The 22756-nt window shown below is 44.9% G+C and overlaps 1 protein-coding gene across 1 annotated transcript in view; it reads right to left on the bottom strand.

Annotated features, from left to right (window-relative positions):
• The window catches only part of LOC142075040 (poly(A) RNA polymerase GLD2-like), a 57601-nt gene extending 38313 nt beyond the window's left edge, over window positions 1-19288 (bottom strand). The window contains 3 exon segments of the mRNA XM_075136036.1: window positions 13643-13719; window positions 18082-18151; window positions 19267-19288. Coding sequence (XP_074992137.1) covers window positions 13643-13719; window positions 18082-18151; window positions 19267-19288 — 169 coding nt within the window.
• Window positions 19289-22756: the final 3468 nt, after the last annotated feature.

Here is a 22756-nt window from a genome sequence, read left to right as displayed (position 1 = left end):
GTGGATTGGACCCTATGGAAAGGGGAGATCCTTTCTTGATTAAAGTGCCTACGGCGGGTCATATTTTAGAAAGTGTACAAAAAATTGCGTGTCTCCAATTGATGCATGACCGATTATTGGTCCCGCAATAGCCCTCTCCCATGCAATATGCGGCAGATCCCGACAGGTTGCAGCCTCTTATAAGGGGATTACCCGATGCTTTGAAATTATATGCAGTGCAATTACAAGATCGTTTGAGAACGCCCCGACCCCAGAGAAGGGGGGGTCCCCCAGAGATGACATGGGGAGAAGTAGCACAGGAGTTGATTAATTATGGGAGACGAATGGGATTCACTGGTCAGGGAGAGACAAAATCCAAAGCAGATCTTAAAAGGATGGAAGGGAATGGGGGAATATAAGCTAAGCCCTCGCACAATTCCCAACCCGCCCCCGGCGAGGCCGACGCAACCTCCCGATAATAAAAGATATATACTATGGGCAGAGGGCATCTCAAAGGGGATTCCCTGAGAGGTGATGGACGGGTTACCCACCCCCAACTTGGAAAGTTTGGTGAAAGGCTGGGACAAAATAAAGGGGACCCCATCCCCCTCAAACCCCAAGGATATCTCTCTCTTATCCCAAGAACCCAGAACTATAACCCCATCTGCTCCCCGGGAGACTGAGTTGATTGATTTAAGTGTCCCCAAGCCAGGAAACCACCTCCGCAGTCCCCAAGAAGTGAGCCAGGGGATGGACTGTGGATCTATTTGAGAAGGCTCACAGAAAATGACAAAGGGGACCTGTTGATTACGTTTCCCCTGGGCCCCTTTAAGACTCCAGTCACTTTTTTAGTAGATACTGGAGCACAGATGTCAGCCCTGTGAGCAGATGAAGCTAATCACATTGGCATAATTGCTGATAGGAAATAAATTTGGGTAACAGATGCCTTTGGAAACTCAAAACCGCAACCCACGGCTTGAGTTAAGTGTTGGTTGCCTGGGGATGAAGCCGCAACAGAGGCCGTTATGATCCTAGGGACCTTACCAACAAACATTTTAGGACTTGATTTATTGAAGGGGAGAGCATGGGTAGACTCAAAAGGAAGGGAATGGAAGTTCGGACTCCCTGTGGCTTCGATAAGACTTTTACAGTCGGCGCCTGCACTTCCTCCTTCAAAGATAGTCAATGTGAAACCCTACGCCTTGCCATTAGGAGCAAGGGAGGGAATTACCCCTGTAATAACTGAGTTACAGGGACAGGGGATAATTATCCCAACTCACTCACCTTATAACTCTCTGGTGTGGCCAGTCCGCAAACGAAACAGAAAGTGGCAATTAACAATTGATTATCAGCACCTGAATGCCAATACAGATCCTTTAACAGCTGCAGTGCCTAACATGGCCGAGCTGATTGCAACCATACAGGAACAAACCCACCAGATCTTAGCCACCATTGACGTGAAAGACATGTTTTTTATGGTTCCTTTGCAGGAGGCAGACAGAGATCGCTTTGCTTTTACCTGGGAAGGGGTGCAATTTACTTTTACACATCTTCCTCAGGGATACCGCCACTCACCGACTATCGCCCACTACGCACTGGCACAGGAGCTTGCCAGGATCACCTCTGAAAAGGGAGTTAAGGTATACCAATATATTGATGATACGCCCTGATACCAGCGTAGTAGGACAGACCCAACCAAAAATAATCACTCACCTAGAGAATTTAGAACTTCAGATCCTGGCAGAGAAGGTACAGCTCCCATCCTCAGAAGTAAAGTTCCTGGGTATCTGGTGGAAGGGTGGGACAGTGTGTATTCCCCCCGAAACCTTGATTGCCCTTGAACAAGTGGGAACGTCTGGGAACAAGAAGGAACTCCAACACGCCTTAGGCCTGTTGGTATTTTGGAGAAAACATATTCCAGACTTCTCCATCATAACCCGACCTCTATACAATCTAACACGCAAAAGGGTCTCTTGGGATTGGACCCCCATCCATGAAGAAGCCTTGAAGTTGTTAATTTTTGAGGCTGGAGTATACCAGGCCTTAGGGCCCATATACCCAACAGACCCGCTCCATATTGAATGGGGTTTTGCAACTCACGGGCTATCAATACACATGTGGCAACGGGGACCTGAAGGCCCGACTTGCCCTATTGGGTTTCATTTGCAAAGCTTTAAAGATGCAGAAAAACGTTATTCGATTTGGGAAAAGGGCCTCTTTGTGGTTAACCTAGCTCTACAGGAAGCTGAAAAAATCATATGGCAACAATCAATCATCTTAAGAGGACCCTTTAAGGTCTTGAAACCAATACTAGCTGGAACCCCACCTCCTGTAGGAGTTGCACAGTGAGAAACAGTAAGGAAATGGTATGCGCAGCTAGATCACTATTGCCGCACATGTCAGATAGAAGAGGGAGCACCCAAAACACTCCAAATATAAGAACCGCCCGATAATCAGTCAGTCCAAGAACCTCCTCCTTCTTACATAAAACCTGCCCCTCCATTTGAACGTCATCTAAGGAACGTATGGTTCACCGACGCGTCCTCTAAAAGGGAGGGAAAGATGTGGAAATACCGAGCGGAAGCCCTACATGTTGGTTCAGGGGACCGAATTGTAACAGACGGCGAGGGAAGTGCTCAAGTAGGGGAGTTGATAGCAGTTTGGAGTGTGATAGAAAGAGAGGCTGAGAACAGAGAACCGGTATTTATTTATACGGATTCATATGCTGTATTTAAAGGATGTACTGAGTGGCTCCCCTTCTGGGAACAAAATCAGTGGGAAGTTAACTGGGTACCCATATGGCAAAGAGAAAAATGGAAGGAAATCTTAAATGTTGCTAAACAGAGGACTGACTTGGTGGGATGGGTAGCTGCACACCAAAAGGGGAATCACCCAGCCCACATTTGGAATAATCAAGTAGACTTGCTAACCCGCTTAGCTACAATGGCAGCAGAAGCTGAAGAAGAAAAGTGGGAACACCTGTTAGAGTGGTTACACATGAAATGTGGTCATTCAGGAGTTAAAGACCTTTTCAAAGAAGCCAGTGGCAGGGGTTGGCCTGTTACTCGGGAACTATGTAATACGGTCATTTCTGCTTGTAGTCAGTGCCATACTCTATTAGAAAGGCATCCCTTGCAAGAACCCCCTCTCCACTTACGGAACAGGAAGGGACTCTGGGAGACTTGGCAAATTGATTACACAGTACCTTTTAAGAAGTCAGGCGGGAAGCAATATGTTCTTGTCGGGGTGGAAGTGGTGTCGGGACTTACCCAGGCTGAGGCCGTCGCGAGAGCAACTGGGGACAATACAGTGAAAGGGTTGAAGCTATGGTTTAGTTACCTACCTAAACCCCAGTTGATCCAATCAGATAACGGTAGCCACTTTACTGCTGGGGTAGTTCAGGAATGGTGTCGTGGTTTAACCCCAGCCAGCAAAAATAAACTCCATGCAGCCGCTCGATCACCCCCCCGCCGGTGGGATGGGGGAGAGAATCGGGAAGGCACAAGTAGGAAAGCTCCCGGGTTGAGATAAAAACAGTTTAATAATTGAAATAAAACTAAGTAGAACAGTAATAATAACAATGAGAACAACAACAATAACAGAATACACAAAGCAGGCGATGCACAATGCAACTACTCAGCGACCGCCGACCGCGTGTCACGAACGGGGGCGAGCCCCCCCACACACCTGGTTTTTATACTGAGCATGATGTCACATGATATAGAATACCCCATTGGCCAGCTGGGTCAACCACCCCGGCTGTGCTCCCCACTCCTGGTGCAAGCATCACCCAGCAACAACCAAAGCATCAATGGGCCATCAACGCTCCTTTCACACCGAACCCAAAACACAGTACACCCCCCAAGCTACTGGGAAGAAAGTTAACCCTGTCCCAGCCGGAACCAGGACAAAATCCACCCCTTATTCTATACCATCTACATCATGCCCAGGTCTCACATTTTCCCATACATTCCAATTAGTCACCACTACTTTTCCTGCCTTTTGATATATACGCACACAGGGATATCATTCCCTTAGTCCATGGGCCATCCCTCTAAAACGTCCGTTGAGTTCATTTAGTCCATGACTTCGGGTTCCACCTGTCATAACAGTCTTGCAGGGAAGGAGAGATGGTGTGTGGTGTTGGGCTCTTGCATGCGGAGGCCAGTTCTGGGCGCTCGTCCGGTTCTATCATCGTTGCACCTTGCTCAGTTTCATCGGAGTTCATCCTACATTAATCTGGGTGATTCTTACTATAATACTGTTAATATGGCATATGGTAACCATAGAAGTGATGACATACAGTACTATGTAATAACTAACATCATACAATTCAGTTCATTGGCTATTTTCACCCACAATTAAATCCCCTTGAGGTACACACCGGACTTCCCCATCCTTTCTCATCACCCACCAAGTGCACCCAGGTCCCTGAGCAAAAGCAATCCCACGGATGGGTTTTCCCTTGCCAGAGGCAGGAGTAACCCAGACTGTCTTCCCCAGCATATTTCTTATGTGCACGACAGGGACTTTATCCCCCTCTACAGTACGTAAGAGTCTTGATTGGGCAGGGCCAGCTCGAGTGACAGATCCCCTAGTGTTGACTAACCAGGTGGCCTTTGCTAAATGTGTGTCCCAGTGCTTGAATGTCCCACCGCCCATTGCCCTCAGTGTTGTCTTTAATAGCCCGTTGTATCGTTCAATTTTTCTGGAGGCTGGTGCATGGTAGGGGATGTGATAGACCCACTCAATGCCATGCTCTTTGGCCCAGGTGTCTATGAGGGTGTTTTGGAAATGAGTCCCGTTGTCTGACTCAATTCTTTCTGGGGTGCCATGTCGCCATAGGACTTGCTTTTCAAGGCCCAGGATGGTGTTCCAAGCAGTGGCATGGGGCACAGTGTATGTTTCCAGCCATCCTGTGGTTACTTCCACCATGGTGAGCACATAGCACTTGCCTTGTCGGGTCTGTGGGAGTGTGATATAATCAATCTGCCAGGCCTCCCCATATTTATATTTCAACCATCGTCCTCCATACCAAAGAGGCTTTGTTCGCTTGGCTTGCTTGATTGCAGCGCATGTTTCACATTCATGGATAACCTGTGCAATAGCATCCATGGTCAAGTCCACCCCTCGATCACGAGCCCATCTATATGTTGCATCTCTTCCTTGGTGGCCTGAGGTGTCATGGGCCCACCAAGCTATAAATAATTCACCCTTCTGTTGCCAGTCTAGATCCACCTGAGCCACTTCAATCTTAGCAGCCTGGTCCACCTGCTGGTTGTTTTGGTGCTCTTCAGTGGCCCGACTCTTGGGTACATGAGCTTCTACGTGACGTACTTTTACAGTCAGGTTCTCTACCCGGGCAGCGATATCTTGCCACAATGCGGCAGCCCAGATGGGTTTACCTCTGCGCTGCCAGTTGTTCTGCTTCCACTGCTGCAACCACCCCCACAGGGCATTTGCCACCATCCATGAGTCAGTATAGAGATAAAGTACTGGCCATTTTTCTCGTTCGGCAATGTCCAAGGCCAGCTGCATGGCTTTCACCTCTGCAAACTGACTTGATTCACCTTCTCCTTCAGCAGTTTCAACTTGGCGTATAGGTCTCCATACCGCAGCTTTCCATCTCTGATGCTTTCCCACAAGGCGATAGGACCCATCAGTGAACAGGGCATATTGCTTCTCATTTTCTGGTAGTTTATTATACAGTGGGGCCTCTTCAGCACGCATCACCTCCTCCTCTGGGGATATTCCAAAATCTTTGCCTTCTGGCCATTTGTGATCACCTCCAAGATTCCTGGGCGACTGGGGTTTCCTATTCGGGCCCGTTGTGTGATCAGGGCGACCCACTTACTCCACGTAGCATCGGTTGCATGATGTGTAGAGGGGACCCTCCCTTTGAACATCCAGCCCAGCACCGGCAGTCGGGGTGCCAGGAGGAGCCGTGCTTCAGTACCAACCACTTCCAAAGCAGCTTGAACCCCTTCATATGCTGCCAATATCTCCTTCTCAGTTGGAGTGTAGCAGGCCTCGGATCCTCTGTATCCCCGACTCCAAAACCCTAAGGGTCGACCTCGAGTCTTCCCTGGTGCTTTCTGCCAGAGGCTCCAGGTAGGGCCGTTCTCCCCGGCTGCGGTGTAGAGCACATTCTTCACATCTTGTCCTGCCCGGACTGGCCCAAGGGCTACTGCCTGAACTATCTCCTGTTTAATTTGTTCAAAGGCTTGTCGTTGCTCAGGGCCCCATTTGAAGTCGTTCTTCTTCCTGGTCACGTGATAGAGAGGGCTTGCGATCTGACTGTAATTTGGAATATGCATTCTCCAAAAACCCACAACGCCTAAGAAAGCTTGTGTTTCCTTTTTGTTAGTTGGTGGGGACATGGCTGTTATTTTATTGATCACATCCATTGGGATCTGACGACGTCCATCTTGCCATTTTATTCCTAAAAACTGGATCTCCTGTGCAGGTCCCTTGACCTTACTTTGTTTTATGGCAAAGCCGGCCTTCAGAAGGATTTGGACTATTCTCTCCCCTTTCTTGAAAACTTCCTCTGCTGTGTTGCCCCACACAATGATGTCATCAATGTATTGCAGGTGTTCCGGAGCCTCCCCCTGTTCCAGTGTGGTGTGGATCAGTCCATGGCAAATGGTGGGGCTGTGTTTCGACCCCTGGGGCAGTTGGTTCCAGGTGTACTGGACGCCCCTCCAAGTGAAAGCAAACTGTGGCCTGCACTCTGCCGCCAAAGGGATGGAGAAGAACGCATTAGCGATATCATTTGTGGCGTACCACTTGGCTGCCTTTGACTCCAGTTCGTATTGAAGTTCCAGCATGTCCGGCACAGCAGCACTCAGTGGCGGCGTGACTTCGTTCAGGCCACGGTAGTCTACTGTTAGTCTCCACTCTCCATTAGACTTTCGCACTGGCCATATGGGACTGTTGAAGGGTGAGCGAGTCTTGCTGATCACTCCTTGGCTCTCCAGTCGACGAATCAGCTCATGGATGGGGATCAGGGAGTCTCGGTTGGTGCGGTATTGCCGCCGGTGCACTGTTGTGGTAGCAATTGGTACCTGTTGTACTTGGGCCTTCAACAACCCCACAACAGAAGGATCCTCTGAGAGACCGGGCAAGGTGGACAGCTGTTTAATTTCCTCCGTCTCCAGGGCAGCTATACCAAAAGCCCACCGATACCCTTTTGGGTCCTTGAAATACCCTCTCCTGAGGTAGTCTATGCCAAGGATGCACGGAGCCTCTGGGCCAGTCACAATGGGGTGCTTCTGCCACTCATTCCCGGTTAGGCTCACTTCGGCCTCCAATACAGTTAACTCTTGGGATCCCCCTGTCACTCCAGAAATACAAATGGGTTCTGCCCCTTTATAGCTTGATGGCATCAGGGTACACTGTGCCCCGGTGTCTACGAGAGCCTTATACTCCTGTGGGTCTGATGTGCCAGGCCATCGAATCCACACAGTCCAGTAAACCCGGTTGTCCCTTTCCTCCACCTGGCTGGAGGCAGGGCCCCTCTAGTCCTGGTCATCATATTCGCTATCCACTTCTTTTAAGTATGAATCAGAAGTCCCTTTTTTAAGGTCGGAAGTAGAATCAGCCCTTGTACTCTGTCTGGGGAACTGCTCACTGGAGACTGGAGCAGCAGGACTGTGGTAGGTTTTCCATCCCACTTCCTCATGTCCTCTCCGTGGTCACGCAGGTAAAACCACAGGGTGCCCCGGGGTGTGTACCCACGATGTCTCCTCTCTTGAGCAGAGGGACGCTTGCTCCCAATGGCTGAGACACTGGCCTGTGCAGGTGGGGAGCAGGACATATCCTCTTTGAGTTGCTGGACCTCCTGAGACAGTTTCTCCACAGCAGAGACACAGGCCCATAGGGAGGAAGAGAGACTTTCTTCATATTGCCGGAGTTGGCCAGCCAATTCATCCACTGTTTGTTCCTCTCCATCTCTCCAGGTCATTATTGCCAATGAGTTTGCATGTGACGCTGGTGCGCTCCGTACAAACTTCCGCCACATGGGTCGGGTGCATTTGACTTCATCTGGGTCTTTGGATAACTGCTCGTTGTTCAGGTCATCATAAATCACTTCCAGGACGCCTAATTCCCTCAGGTATTGGATACCTCTCTCCATGGTGGTCCACTTGCCTGGGTGGCATATAACATCTTCCTTGAAGGGATACCTTTCCTTCACACCTGACAGGAGTCGCCTCCAGAGGCTGAGGACTTGTGCCCCTTGTCCAATCGCTTTGTCAATGCCCCCTTCCCTAGAAAGGGATCCCAGCTGCTTGGCTTCCCTACCCTCTAATTCCAGGCTACTGGCCCCGTTATCCCAGCATCGGAGCAGCCAGGTGACAATGTGCTCGCCTGGACGACGGCTGATGTCTTTTCGCATATCTCGCAGCTCACCCAGAGATAGGGATCGGGTGGTCACCATCTCATTTACGGGTTCTGCTTCCTCCTCCTCCTGTTCTCGTGATGGCCCTGGTTCATCTTCATCCCTTACTAGACGAGCTGATTTTCTTGTGCATTTTCTTTTTTGCATAGGGGCGACTGATACCGGCATGGGTTGGTTCTCTGTCGCAGGGGGCGGAGTAGCTGCCACGCCTGCCGTAGGGGGTGTGGGGGGTGAGGGAGCCGCTGTGCTTTCTGTGGGGGGTGGAGTAGCCACAGGGCCTGTTGCTTTGTCATCAGCTGCAGAGACGTTTCCTTCCCCTTGGGGGTTCTGAGTGGTGTTAAACAGGGCTCGGTAGGCATGGGCCAGGCCCCAGCACATTGCAGTGATTTGCGTCTCCCTAGAATGGCCAGGGTGACACCATACTTCTTCCAAATATTCTACTAATTTTTCAGGGTTCTGCACTTGTTCAGGGGTAAAGTTCCAGAACACTGGGGGTGCCCATCGTCCTAGGCATTTGCCCATGCTATCCCACTCACCCTGCCACTCATAACTATCCAGCCTTGGGGCAGATCTCTGGATGACATTCTTAAATTGCTTACTAACCTTGGATAAAACCAAAACAATATTCCCAAGGAGTACCAATAGATGTATCTTAACTACCCAGGGATGTTCAAGGTACTGGCAAGTTATTTTAACAAAGGAGACGACATCATAGAGAAAGGTAGCAAGGGTGCCATTCTCTATTTCCTCCATAAAAAATCTCTCGGAGGAAAAGGTATAATTGCTAATGGTCTCCATGAGGTGGTACCCAAAATGCAGAAACGGCTTCATTACAGATCCCAAATACCAGATAACCCCCAATGCCAGCGTTTTAGTAACAAATCTCCCAGGCAAAACATCATTAATCACTGCAGAGCACAGCAAACTACAAAACCCAAGTCCAATCTTTAACAGGTACAGTAAAAACAAGAGCACGGTGCAGAACAAATTAATATGTTACCAGATATAAATTCCTTAATATGCTCTAAATAATCTGTCGTTATCTCAACCCTTCGTGCCCCACGTTGGGCGCCAAAAAGGACTGTCGTGGTCGGAACCAGGACAAACGGGCAAAAGGCAAGGGAATACAATGGATATTTCACACCCCCTACTATCCTCAAGCTAATGGGATAGTGGAAAGAACAAACGGATTGCTGAAGCATGTCCTCAGACCCCACAATTCCGGATGGACTGCACAACTTCCCGATGCCGTAGCAAAAGTGAATAGTCACTGGGAGGTCAATGGATGTCCCAGGCTCACCGCATTTTGTCCCAAACCCCCTTCCCTACTCTCGGGGAGAAAAGAAATGAAAGATTCGGTAAAACCACTCCACTACCCAGGGCAACCTGTTTTGGTGGACTTACCAACAGTAGGGGAAGTACCCCTAACCCTGAAAACTCCGCTTAACCTCTATGCCTGGATAGCCACCGATGCCCACAGAAGGGACCATCGAATCAATACTAGATGGATTGTACCATCCTTTTAAATTTGTTTTGTTCCTGTTCTGTGTATCTCATAAGTCGTCGCAGAGGGACCATATGTTTATATTGTTACCCCTAGTGATTTTTTATTATCTGTGTAATTCTCTTTGTTGTTTTTGTATGCTATAATAGAGCATGATGCTTTGGAAAACCCTCTTCCTCACCTTTGCCACCCTTAGTGAGGGAAGAGGAAATGAGTCTCCAAACCTTGCCTGGGAATTAATTCAAGGGTTCGTGAGTATCTGGAATCATACTAACCAAGGAGTTTGTGTCCCAATTCCCAAGTCTTCAGAAGAAGGTATTGGCTTCTCTATAGTTAATCTTAACCTCTCCAAGTTGCTGGAAAGTAAATTGTATACAATCATTAATAATTGTACCACCAATTGCACATGGGGCAGAGTAAAAGTTCCGTTTGAGAGTCAACATAACAATGCTTTTATTTTTAATGGGGATTGGAGAGTGAATCAGGACGCATTTTATCAAATTCCTCTGGCAAATTGGACTAATCTTTGGAACAAAACATGCTATAGATGGAATATAAGCGATCCATACACTCCTCCCGAATGGGCTCCATTTAAATTGTCAATATCTCCTTGTCCTGAAGATTTGATGAACATACATAATGCGTCAGGTAAATAGTGGAACCAAACTCACTGTAGGGGTCCCGACAGAATATCATGCACCCAAATCCCCTACTGGCCTCCACCTCCTGAAACGGAATCTTTTGAACACCCCTATACAGTTAAATTGTCTCCTACATGGTGTATATTGATTTCAGATTGCCTAGGCCGAAAATATGGTAAAATTAACAGAACCAGATATGAGTGGGCTTGGTCTATAAAACATGTGATGTATGGAGACTCTTATCCTGATTGTCCCGTTGATGAGGAATATGTTGAAACCCCCTCCCCAAAATACTCCCAGTTAATTAACTGTACCACGATCCTAAATTGTACCACAGGTGCAGGAGACCCTATTGAAACATGGTATATCCCTGAACTCCAAACCCTTATACGAGATATGTGTACTTGCTGGGGATACCCTTCCCGGGGTTTCCGAAATTTGGACAATAGGTGTAACGGAACCTGGAAAATGGGAAGAACCACACTTAGGTGCGGTATTCCCACAAGCCATGGTCCAGAACACCGAAAGGTGTGGGACAGGGACCTACAGGGTACCTGGGTACCCAGAGACGATAAGTATCAATGCCATACAGCATGGTATCCTGCCCCACAAGGAACATTATGGGGATGTTCAGATGGAAAACTATATTCCCATCTTAATGTGAGAAAACACGCTGGATTACAGTGTGGAATAGGAATTCCTACAATGCGTCCTTCTAGGGTGTTCCATTTCTCAATGCCTCATCAAAACGGAAGGCGCTGAGAAAGTGATGGGCCTCAGGCACGACCTGAATGGGCGGTGCATGGAGTCCAAATACCCGATTATTATACCTGGGGCATGAAAACATCTTTAATGTTAGAAAATATATTTACCCCATATGTAACCCTTAAAAGACACCAGTTTGTCTTAGAAAACCTGACCTGACAAATACACATCTTAAGCAATTGGACCCATTATGCTTTTGGGGAAATGAATTTACAGATTCAACAGGTGTCTAAAATGACTTTACAAAACAGACTAGCTTTAGATATGTTATTGTTAAAAGAGCAGGGGGTACGTGGAATGTTAAATCTCATCGATGGAGAATGCTGCCTCACCATACACAACGCAACCACCACCATAGAAGCAGCGCGAAAGAAGATGAAAGAGGTGTCGGAGCAAACCGGAGAGCTTTTCCAGGCAATGCAGCCGAAGGACTGGTTTAACAGCTGGAGCCCTGGTCTTGGTCCACCTCTCTCCTGAATTCACTGGGACTTACAGGTTGGGGAAAATGGCTTTTAAGTATTGCTATGATGTTGGGCTGTGGGTTCTTGTTTTTGATGATCGGCCTTGCTGTTGTAAAATGTATGATTTCACGACTTTTATCTTCTCTATCCTCTTCTCTATCCTCTATCCATTATGTGAGAATCACCACCCTGGACGAAGATCATATAGACAATGTTTGAGCCACGGGGTGGTGTGAGAGACTGAAAGAGTTAATGTGAGGTTGATGTCTCAAACATTGTGGCAAAACAAGTTCTGTATAGCAATGATAAGCCGCAAGTGAGAAGTCGATTAACACAGGACCCAGAGGGTGTGCCGGAGGATGCACAGTTCCGAGTTCTGCCAAGTAACGATGACCCACCATATCTGGCAAAAGGTCATACAGAGTTTATCTGAGGAAGGGGCTCACGACCACCCGAAGACCACCCGAAAGACCCCTCGCGACCACCCCCCCACACACAGTGGCACCCGCGCAGAAAACCAAAAGCTACAGGACTGACATAATCGTGGGGGTGGAAACAAAACTATAAAAGGACACCAACCCAAGGAGCCAGCGCGCGACCATCACCGGAGGATTGCCACATTCATCATTGTGGGATCCAAGGGTGGTGATATCTCTCTATCTCCTTTCTCTCTCTCTCTCTCCTTTTTCTTTCCCTCTCTTTCCTCTTCTCCTAAATGTTTCAATAGAACCCACGTTGCCTACCATTACGCTTTCCAAGTTCAGGTTGCTTCTACCTTAAATAAAAGGTTTAATCGATCATTTGGTGTCGTTTCACCTTAATTTAGCCCAAGGGAATTTTGAAACCTCTACGACTCCCCCCCCCCCCCCCCGCGGTTTGCCTTTTTTCACATCTGGACTCTTATCTGCCCTACAGTGATTTGCTATGAGGAATAAGGGAAATCTGTGGCAGAAGCTAGGAACAACTATATCAACATTAGACTTGGTGAAGTGACCCCTCACCTGTAGCCATGAATGACAACAGATTTCCTTCCAAGCTTAAAAATAATCTTTCCCATGCCTTCCTGGATGTATGAAGAAATTATAGTTAACTAACTGATCCAGGACAAGTTGTAGACCCTTCTAGTAACGTGAATATGGAATGCTGAAACTACTCTGCTTGAAGAGTCAAAATTAACTAGTAAAGGTAACTTATACTAATAGCTTCCTACCCTAAAAAGAAAGGAATTCCTGTATGCAAGAACTGAAGAAGGTGGTAAAAGAAGAAGCGCAGATGGCCTAGAAGAAGTAGCCTGAGGTCCACTCCTTATGTATTTATCTGCCAAATGACATTGTGATTGCTACGTAAGAAAAGCTTAGCTTAGCACTAAGAGTGCTGTTCTTATTACTTCCCCTTTAGAAGTCTGCATTTCAGGAAGAGATAGTGAAACAGACTCCTGAGGAGACACAAACCAGTTTTGTTTTGGGGTTAGTATAAAAACTGAAGCAGTATTTTGGATTTTCCAAGGAAAGACTCTGTAACAGCATACAGCCACAGCTATCGGCCACACATACCTATCAGTGGCTGTAAAGAAATAAAAGAAACTGGAGATTACACCATGAGATGATCATTAGTATAATGATCTTGTTATCTGCAGAAGACTGAAGCAGCCCTTGTAGTAGATATGTGGACCTTAATATGAAGAATCTTTGTTATCTTCTGAATATTATAATATTCAATTAAAATACATTTATAGTGAGCAACAAGAAGTTATCTTAAAGCTATCTAATGCAGCTAACTAGGTAATTATATATAGTAACCTAATATATTCAACTTAATTTTAATAGTCTATCCATACCAAAATACAAATTTAAAAAGCAAAGTTTATAGGAATAATATATAAAAAGCTTATTGTATGCATAGGTTCTCAGAAGGAATGTATTTCTTATTCCTACAACATTGTTTACATTCAAGTCAAACTCCACACAACTGTTGGGGAGGAGAAAAGAAAAAGAATCAAGCATCAGATATTCAATTTCAGAATATTTATTACCTACTTAGTGACAGAGGTGGAGAAATAACTTTAAGATAATACTCTAGAAACTTTCTTCAGAGTTTTGATGCTGTGATTTCTACTCTGATTTTGTTTATAGTACTTGAATTGTTTATAGACTTGAATTCCATTGTTATCAAAATGTAGTTCTTGTTTTACATAGAAAATACATGTAGATCCAAATCTAGACCTTAGGACAACATAATATATCAAATAATTTTTGGATTTTTAAGAAATCTTTCTCCCAACTAGACAATACATGATTTACTATGGACAACTTTTGATGCCAGGAAGGATTCTGAGGTATTAGTTTAGCTAATCATGCCAATGAACTGAAAAGGAGAAGAACTGGAAGAGGTCAAAAGGTAAGAATCTCTTTTCTGCAATGATGGTCAGAGACAAATCAGCAAGCACTTTGAAATGAAAACCATTTATTAGTAAATGGTGCATGTTGTGTGAAAAAACTTCTGAATTGTAACCGTTTCAGAGCATGCAATTTTTAATAACTGTTTCTTACTGTTAACAGCAAATAAGAACAAGGCAAACAAGCACTACATGCTTTATTTATATTCCCCCCCAATTTGAATTTCATACTGCATATAGAGCTTAACTGCTCACAGTACTCAAGAAACAATATTAAATTCATAGTCAATAAGCCATAGCAACATTTTAACTCGCAACAAGAAGAGCCTATTATTGACAAAGCAGTAGCTATCTGCAATGTACAGCTATTTCCATTTCATATACCCAAGTCTCATTCACATAGTTGTTTGCCTGAACATTCCTTTGGATTCTCTTGAACTATTATAAGGGGAACATAGACCTAGAATTTATTAAACTGGATAAAACACATTAATTTGATGCCTACAAAAGGTTTTTGACATCATGAACTACATTAAAACATTCTTTGCATCACAAGTATTACACAGTTTTAAACCTGAATTAATATCAAGCATGACTTCTTAAGTACTACCATCTTAAAACATCTAACAGTACAGGAAATAAACAAGCTTGAGCTACTGCCTGACAAAAGTAAAAATAAGCATAAATACCAGTAGGAATATTAGTTGTATATGCAATTATAATAAAGAAATACATCAAGCTGCATATGTAATTCCAATTAACCCCAATTGACAAGATTACTATTTACCAGATTCTGATTAAAGAAGTTCCATTGCAGTTATATTGTACTTTAATACAAACATTTAATAGATGTTGCAATTTTGGCAAGCAAAAAAGGTTTTGTACTGTTGGGACTCAAGTTCTAGCAAAAGTGCTAAAGGAGAGGAAAAGAGTCAACAGCACATCAAATGTAGCAGAAGAGGAAGCTTTTTCATCCTCCACAGTACAGAAATCTTGTTAATTAATCAAAGGCTTGTCTGGTAGCAGAGCCAGCATTGGAATTATTTCCTGGGAAAGACTACAAAAAAAGATAATAAGTCTTTACATGCAATGGATCTTCCCTTACTTTTATAGCATTAAAAAACCTTTAAGATGAAAAAGGAGAACACACAAACTGAATGTGGTTTAACCCGGCAGGCAGCTAAACACCACATAGCCGTTCGCTCACTCCCCCCACAACCAGTGGGATGGGGGAGAGAATCGGGGGGGGGGGGGGGGAAGTAAAATTCATGGGTTGAGATAAAGACAGTTTAATAGAACAGAAAAGGAAGGGAAAATAATAATAATAATAATTAAATAAATAAATAAAAGAATATACAAAACAAATGATGCACAATGCAATTGCTCACCACCCACCGACCGATGCCCAGCCAGTCCCCGAGCAGCGGTCACCGCTCCCCAGCCAACTCCCCCCAGTTTATATACTGAGCATGACGTCATATGGTATGGAATACCCTGTTGGCCAGTTTGGGTCAGCTGTCCTGTCTGTGCCCCCTCCCAGCTTCTCGCTGGCAGAGCATGGGAAGCTGAAAAGTCCTTGACTAGCATAAGCGCTACTTAGCAACAACTAAAACATCAGTGGGTTATCAACATTATTCTCCTACTAAATCCAAAACACAGTACTATATCAACTACTAGGAAGAAAATTAACTCTACCCAGCCGAAACCAGGACAACCTTTCACCAAATCAAAATAAGTAGGAAATGGCAATTTTCAAGTATATGTGGACCATTGACAACACATTAGAATCCAGATGCAGAGATAGCACCCATTGAATTCTACTACCTTCTCCCAGCAGCCGGGCATCAAGAGAATTGGCTTTCACAGGAAATTTGTCATGTTTAGTTTCTGGTTTTGGCCAAAACAAGCTTAGTCCCCTGGGTACAGAATATCCAAACCATTTTTCAAGACCTCTGTGAGAAACCGAATGAGTGTGCGTGTATGTATATGTATGAGCCTAGGAAAGACAGAGGCCGATGAGGATTAGAAAGAGACAGATGTTTTAAATAAAAATACAAAACATGGATGGAGGTGACAGGGTACATAAGAGAAAGATAACTGGAAAGAGGGGAAAAAAAAAAACACCAAACAAAAAACCCCCAACCCAAAGTCATGTCATTCCCCACCCCCACCCCCAAAAAAAAAAACAACACAGAAAACCAGATGGTGAACAGCACTGTTTTTTCTCTGAAAAATGTAATAGGCAGCTTCTAGTCTAAGATTATACTTTGATTTAGTATTCTTTGATAAAGAATTCTTTAAATCCTGTCTGTAAGATATATGAATATCATGACTGTTACTTTTTTTTTTTTTTGCAAGTGACCACAGCATGGACTATAAATGCCTACAAAAGACTTCCATCTTCTGACATAATCACTTCCATACTTAAGGTTTCCTTTAAAAGTTTATTTTCTGATGTTAAATAGGAAAAAAATATTCTTGCTATAGCTCCATGACTTATTCAAGTTTTTTACCAGGAATTACCATTTAACTTATCTATGCATTGTTATATGTAGCTAAGCCATATAACCCAATTTTTAGCTTGACAAGTTTAATACTTTCAGAAAGCATGGGAGAAACAACCTTCTGTACTGTTAGAGGAGAAAATTATTAGATAAAAAAATATTCAAATTTTTAAAAGATAGGCAAGTATACAGAAGTAAATATGGGATTAGGTGTAAATGAAAAAAGTATATAGCAAAACCCTAAAAAGCATTATATAATCTCAGATGCAAGAAAAGCTTAAATGGATGATATTTATTAGTTCAAATTGTAAACATGACAGATTCACTTTTATCACAGCAGGGTTTCTGCTGTGATAAAAGCATATTGTGATAAAAGCATATTGTGAATTTTAGAAGCATGTGGGCAGGATAAGATAGATACAAGAAAGTTGTTCAAAGTCCTATTTACAAAGAACAGTCAAACCATGTTATTACATGAAGGTGATACATATAATTCTTACAAAATGTAAGCCCATAAATATAGGAAGATTTGAACATTACTCAGGCTCCCAACCAATTTGAGTGCTTTGCACAATTTTTTCCTCTATGGCAGATACTTTTATCACACACGATAAGAAATACATTGTTCTGTCCTAGTACATCCCTCTTGATTATTTATTTTCATGTCTTCATAATGAAGATACAATGAATACAATAACATACAACACATCCACTTCTCTCCAATTACTTTCCTCTTCTAAAAAAAAAAGAGCCATAGAACTAGCACCCAACACTGTGTATAGAACATGTAATACTACACTTTGTTAAACCTCCTTTTGTTAATACCTCCCTAGAAGACAGCAGAATATACTCTGCTAAAATGAAAAAAAAATTTAATCAAGAAAACAATGTCATCACAAGAAACTAAAGTTTGTTTTACTGTTGTTTATATAGTGTAAAAGCTATGAATTAGTCCTTAAGTAGCTCAATAGTTAAGATGTTTGCACAGAAAGCAAAATTATCTTTCACAACAATTTTCTTCCCACCATTGTTTTCCTGTCATGAACCATCTGTCAACTAGAATGCACTATGCACAAATCACCCATAGAAATACATGATGTACCGCTATTAATTCACATCACAGAAACTAAACAGCATCTCAACCACAAGAAGTGTTTCAGGCCACCGAGGAAGTAAGCTCACCGCCACTGCACACTAGCTGTACAAATTTGCAATCCAACTATAGTACAACACAAATAAAACATGACTTCAGTGGGACTACTTATATGGACAGTCCATACATAGATAATTTCCTGTGTCAGAGTTTAAGCGTCGTGGTTTAACCAACTAAATCCAAACTAACTAAATCCAAACACCAGCACTAGGAAGAAATTTAACTCTATCCCAGCTGAAACCAGGACACTAAGAAATGATGTTGAACAGAATACTTGCCTGACTTTATCCCTGAACTTCACTATTGGCACTTTTGCTCGAATCAGCTGAGGTTGTTCAATGTAGCTTGCTGAAAGGGAGAAAAATATGCAATTAAGTTTCATGTAAGATGCTGATCTTAAAAAAAAGGTCCTAAAGTAGAGTCAAACTGACTGATCTATAGCAAATAGTAGCTTATTAAATTTAGAAAAAATATTCTCAGAAGGGTTGTGCTAAACTAAGTAACCTTTAGCAACTGCAGCAAAAATACAATCTAGGAAAGCGTGTGGAAAAACATGCACTAGATATTAGAGAAAAACATAAGTGGAAGATTTTTCTGTGGGAAGTATATTCAAGAAATTTGAACATAAGGAATACAGTTCTACAATGCTTTCACTGAGCAGTACTTGGGTCGTGGTTTAACCTGTCAGGCAGCCAAACACCACGCAGCCACTCGCTCACTCCCCAACCCCCGGTGGGACAGGGAGAGAATCGGAAGGGTAAGAGTGAGAAAACTCATGGGGTGAGATAAAGACAGTTTAATAGAATGGAAAAGGGAAAATAATAATAATAACAATGATGATAATGCTAGAATATACAAAATGAGTGATGCACAATGCAATTGCTCACCACCCGCACTGACCAATAACCAAGCAGCGATCGCTACTTCCTGGATCACGCCTACCATTCATATACTGAGCATGACGTCACATGGTATGGAATACCCCGTTGGCCAGCTGGGCTAGCTGTCCTGGCTGTGCTCCCTTCCATCTTCTTCCAGAGCATGGAAGCTGGATGTCCTTGACTAGGAGGGCACTTAGCAACAACTGAAAACATCAGTGTGTTATCAACATTCTTCTCATACTAAATCCAAAACACAGCACTAGGAAGAAATTTAACTCTATCCCAGCCGAAACCAGGACAGTATCCAACCCTTATTCTATACCATTTACGTCATGCCTAGGTTTCACATTTTCTAATACATTCCAGTTAATCACCACCACCTTTCTTGTCTTTTTATATATATTTATATCCACACACAGATATCATTCCCTTAGTCTATGGGCCATCCCTCTAAAATGTCCACTGAGTTCATTTAGTCCATGACTTTGGGCTCCATCTGTCATAACAGTCTTTCAGGGCAGGAGAGATGGTGTGTGGTGTTGGATTGTGGCATCCTGAAGCCAGTTCTGATTCCAGTATTGCTGCGTTCGTCCGATTCTATCATCGTTGCACTTTGCTCGGTTTCATGGGAGTTAGTTCATTCTTCATTAATCTGGGTGAATTTTACTGAAATACCATTGATAGCAACCACAGAAATAATGATATACAATATCATATAAAAATTAACATCATACGATTCAGTTCATTGGCTATTTTCACCCAAAATCAAATCCCACAATCCCATTGTGGTGGAACGTTCAAGCATTGGGATACACATTTAGCAAGAGCCACCTGGTTAGTCAACTACGCTCTCAGTGTTGTCTTTAGCAGTCCGTTGTATCGTTCAATTTTCCCAGAGGCTGGTGCATGGTAGGGGATGTGATAGACCCACTCAATGCCATGCTCTTTGGCCCAGGTGTCTATGAGGGTGTTTCAGAAATGAGTCCCGTTGTCTGACTCAGTTCTTTCTGGGGTGCCATGTCGCCATAGGACTTGCTTTTCAAGGCCCAGGATGGTGTTCCTGGTGGTGGCATGGGGCACAGGGTATGTTTCCAGCCATCCTGTGGTTACTTCCACCATGGTGAGCACATAGCGCTTGCCTTGTCAGGTTTGTGGGAGTGTGATATAATCAATCTGCCAGGCCTCCCCATATTTATATTTCAACCATCGTCCTCCATACCAGAGAGGCTTTGTTCGCTTGGCTTGCTTGATTGCAGCGCACGTTTCACATTCATGGATAACCTGTGCAATAGCGTCCATGGTTAAGTCCACCCCTCGATCACGAGCCCATCTATATGTTGAGTCTCTTCCTTGATGGCCTGAGGCATCATGGGCCCACAGAGCTATAAATAATTCACCCTTATGTTGCCAGTCCAGATCCACCTGGGCCACTTCAATCTTAGCAGCCTGGTCCACCTGCTGGTTGTTTTAGTGTTCTTCAGTGGCCCGACTCTTGGGTACGTGAGCATCTACGTGATGTACTTTTACAGTCAGGTTCTCTACCCGGGCAGCAAGATCTTGCCACAACGCGGCAGCCCAGATGGGTTTGCCTCTTGCGCTGCCAGTTGTTCTGCTTCCACTGCTGCAACCACCCCCACAGGGCATTTGCCACCATCCAGAGTCAGTATAGAGATAAAGCACTGGCCATTTTTCTCGTTCAGCAATATCCAAGGCCACCTGGATGGCTTTCACCTCTGCAAACTAACTCGACTCAACTTCTCCTTCAGCAGTTTCTGCGACTTGTCATATAGGACTTGTCCTGGTTTCGGCTGGGATAGGGTTAAATTTCTTCCTAGTGCTGTGTTTTGGATTTAGTATGAGGAGAATGTTGATAACACACTGATGTTTTCAGTTGTTGCTAAGTGCCCTCCTAGTCCAAGGACAGCTCCCGTGCCTACTGACTGAGCTAGGTACACAAGATGGGAGGGAACATAATCAGGACAGCCAGTCCAGCTGGCTAATGCGGTATTCCATACCATGTGACGTCATGCTCAGTATATGAACGGTAGGCGTAATCCAGGAAGTACTGATCGCTACTTGGTTATTGGTCAGCGCGGGTGGTGAGCAATTGCATTGTGCATCACTCATTTTGTATATTCTATCATTATTTATTATCATTATTTTCCCTTTTCTGTTCTATTAAACTGTCTTTATCTCAACCCACGAGTTTTTCTCACTCTTACCCTTCCGATTCTCTCCCCGTCCCACTGGGGGGGCGGGGGGAGGGAGTGAGCGGCTACGTGGTATTTGGCTGCCTGCCAGGTTAAACCACGACAGGACTCCATACAGCAGCTTTCCACCTCCGATGCTTTCCCAAAAGGCGACAGGACCCATTAGTGAACAGGGCATATTGCTTCTCGTTTTCTGGTAGTTTGTTTTACAGTGGGGCCTCTTCAGCACGTGTCACCTCCTCCCCTGCGGATATTCCAAAATCTTTGCCTTCTGGCCAGTTCGTGATCACCTCCAAGATTCCTAGGCGAATGGGGTTTCCTATTTGGGCACGCTGTGTGATCAGCGTGACCCACTTACTCCACATAGCATCGGTTGCATGATGTGTAGAGGGGACCCTCCCTTTGAACATCCAGCCCAGCACCGGCAGTCGGGGTGCCAGGAGGAGCTGTGCTTCAGTACCAACCACTTCCGAAGCAGCTTGAACCCCTTCATATGCTGCCAATATCTCCTTCTCAGTTGGAGTGTAGCGGGCCTCGGATCCTCTGTATCCCCGACTCCAGAACCCTAAGGGTCGACCTCGAGTATCACCTGGCGCTTTCTGCCAGAGGCTCCAGGTAGGGCCATTCTCCCCGGCTGCGGGGCAGAGCACATTCTTTACATCTTGTCCTGCCCGGACTGGCCCAAGGGCTACTGCCTGATCTATCTCCCATTTAACTTGTTCAAAGGCTTGTCGTTGCTCAGGGCCCCATTTGAAATCGTTCTTCTTCCGAGTCACTTGATAGAGGGGGCTTATGATCAGGCTGTAATCTGGAATATGCATTCTCCAAAAACCCACAACGCCTAAGAAAGCTTGTGTTTCCCTTTTGCTAGTTGGTGGGGACATGGCTGTTATTTTGTTGATCACATCCATTGGGATCTGACGACGTCCATCTTGCCATTTTATTCCTAAAAACTGGATCTCCTGTGCAGGTCCCCAGGTGTTCTGGAGCCTCACCCTGTTCCAGTGTGGTGTGGATCAGTCCATGGCAAATGGTGGGGCTGTGTTTCCACCCCTGGGGCAGTCGGTTCCAGGTGTACTGGACGCCCCTCCAAGTGAAAGCAAACTGTGGCCTGCACTCTGCTGCCAAAGGGATTGAGAAGAACGCATTAGCGATATCATTTGTGGCATACCACTTGGTTGCCTTTGACTCCAGTTCGTATTGGAGTTCTAGCATGTCCGGCATGGCAGCACTCAGTGGCGGCGTGACTTTGTTCAGGCCACGGTAGTCTACTGTTAGTCTCCACTCTCCATTGGACTTTCGCACTGGCCATATGGGACTGTTAAAGGGTGAGTGAGTCTTGTTGATCACTCCTTGGCTCTCCAGTAGACGAATCAGGTTATGGATGTGTCGTGGTTTAACCCCAGCCAGCAAATAAGCCCCACGCAGACGCTCGATCACCCCCCACCTCCGGTGGGATGGGGGAGAAAATCGGGAGGGCACAAGTAGGAAAGCTCCCGGGTTGAGATAAAAACAGTTTAATAATTGAAATAAAACTAAGTAGAACAATAATAATAACAATGAGAACAACAGGAATAACAGAATATACAAAGCAGGCAATGCACAACGCAACTGCTCACCAACTGCCGACCGCGTGTCACGAACGGGGCGAGCTCCCCCACACACGTGGTTTTTATACTGAGCATGATGTCACATGGTATAGAATACCCCACTGGCCAGCTGGATCCACCACCCCGGCTGTGCTCCCCCAGGTGCAAGCACCACCCAGCAACAACCAAAGCATCAATGGGCCATCAGTGCTCCTTTCACACCAAACCCAAAACACAGCACACCCCCCAAGCTACTGGGAAGAAAGTTAACTC

Source organism: Calonectris borealis, chromosome W, assembly GCF_964195595.1.
Source record: "Calonectris borealis chromosome W, bCalBor7.hap1.2, whole genome shotgun sequence".
Classification (NCBI taxonomy): Eukaryota; Metazoa; Chordata; class Aves; order Procellariiformes; family Procellariidae; genus Calonectris; species Calonectris borealis.
Note: the sequence above shows the minus strand (reverse complement) of the source record. Positions and strands in the feature narration are given on the sequence as shown.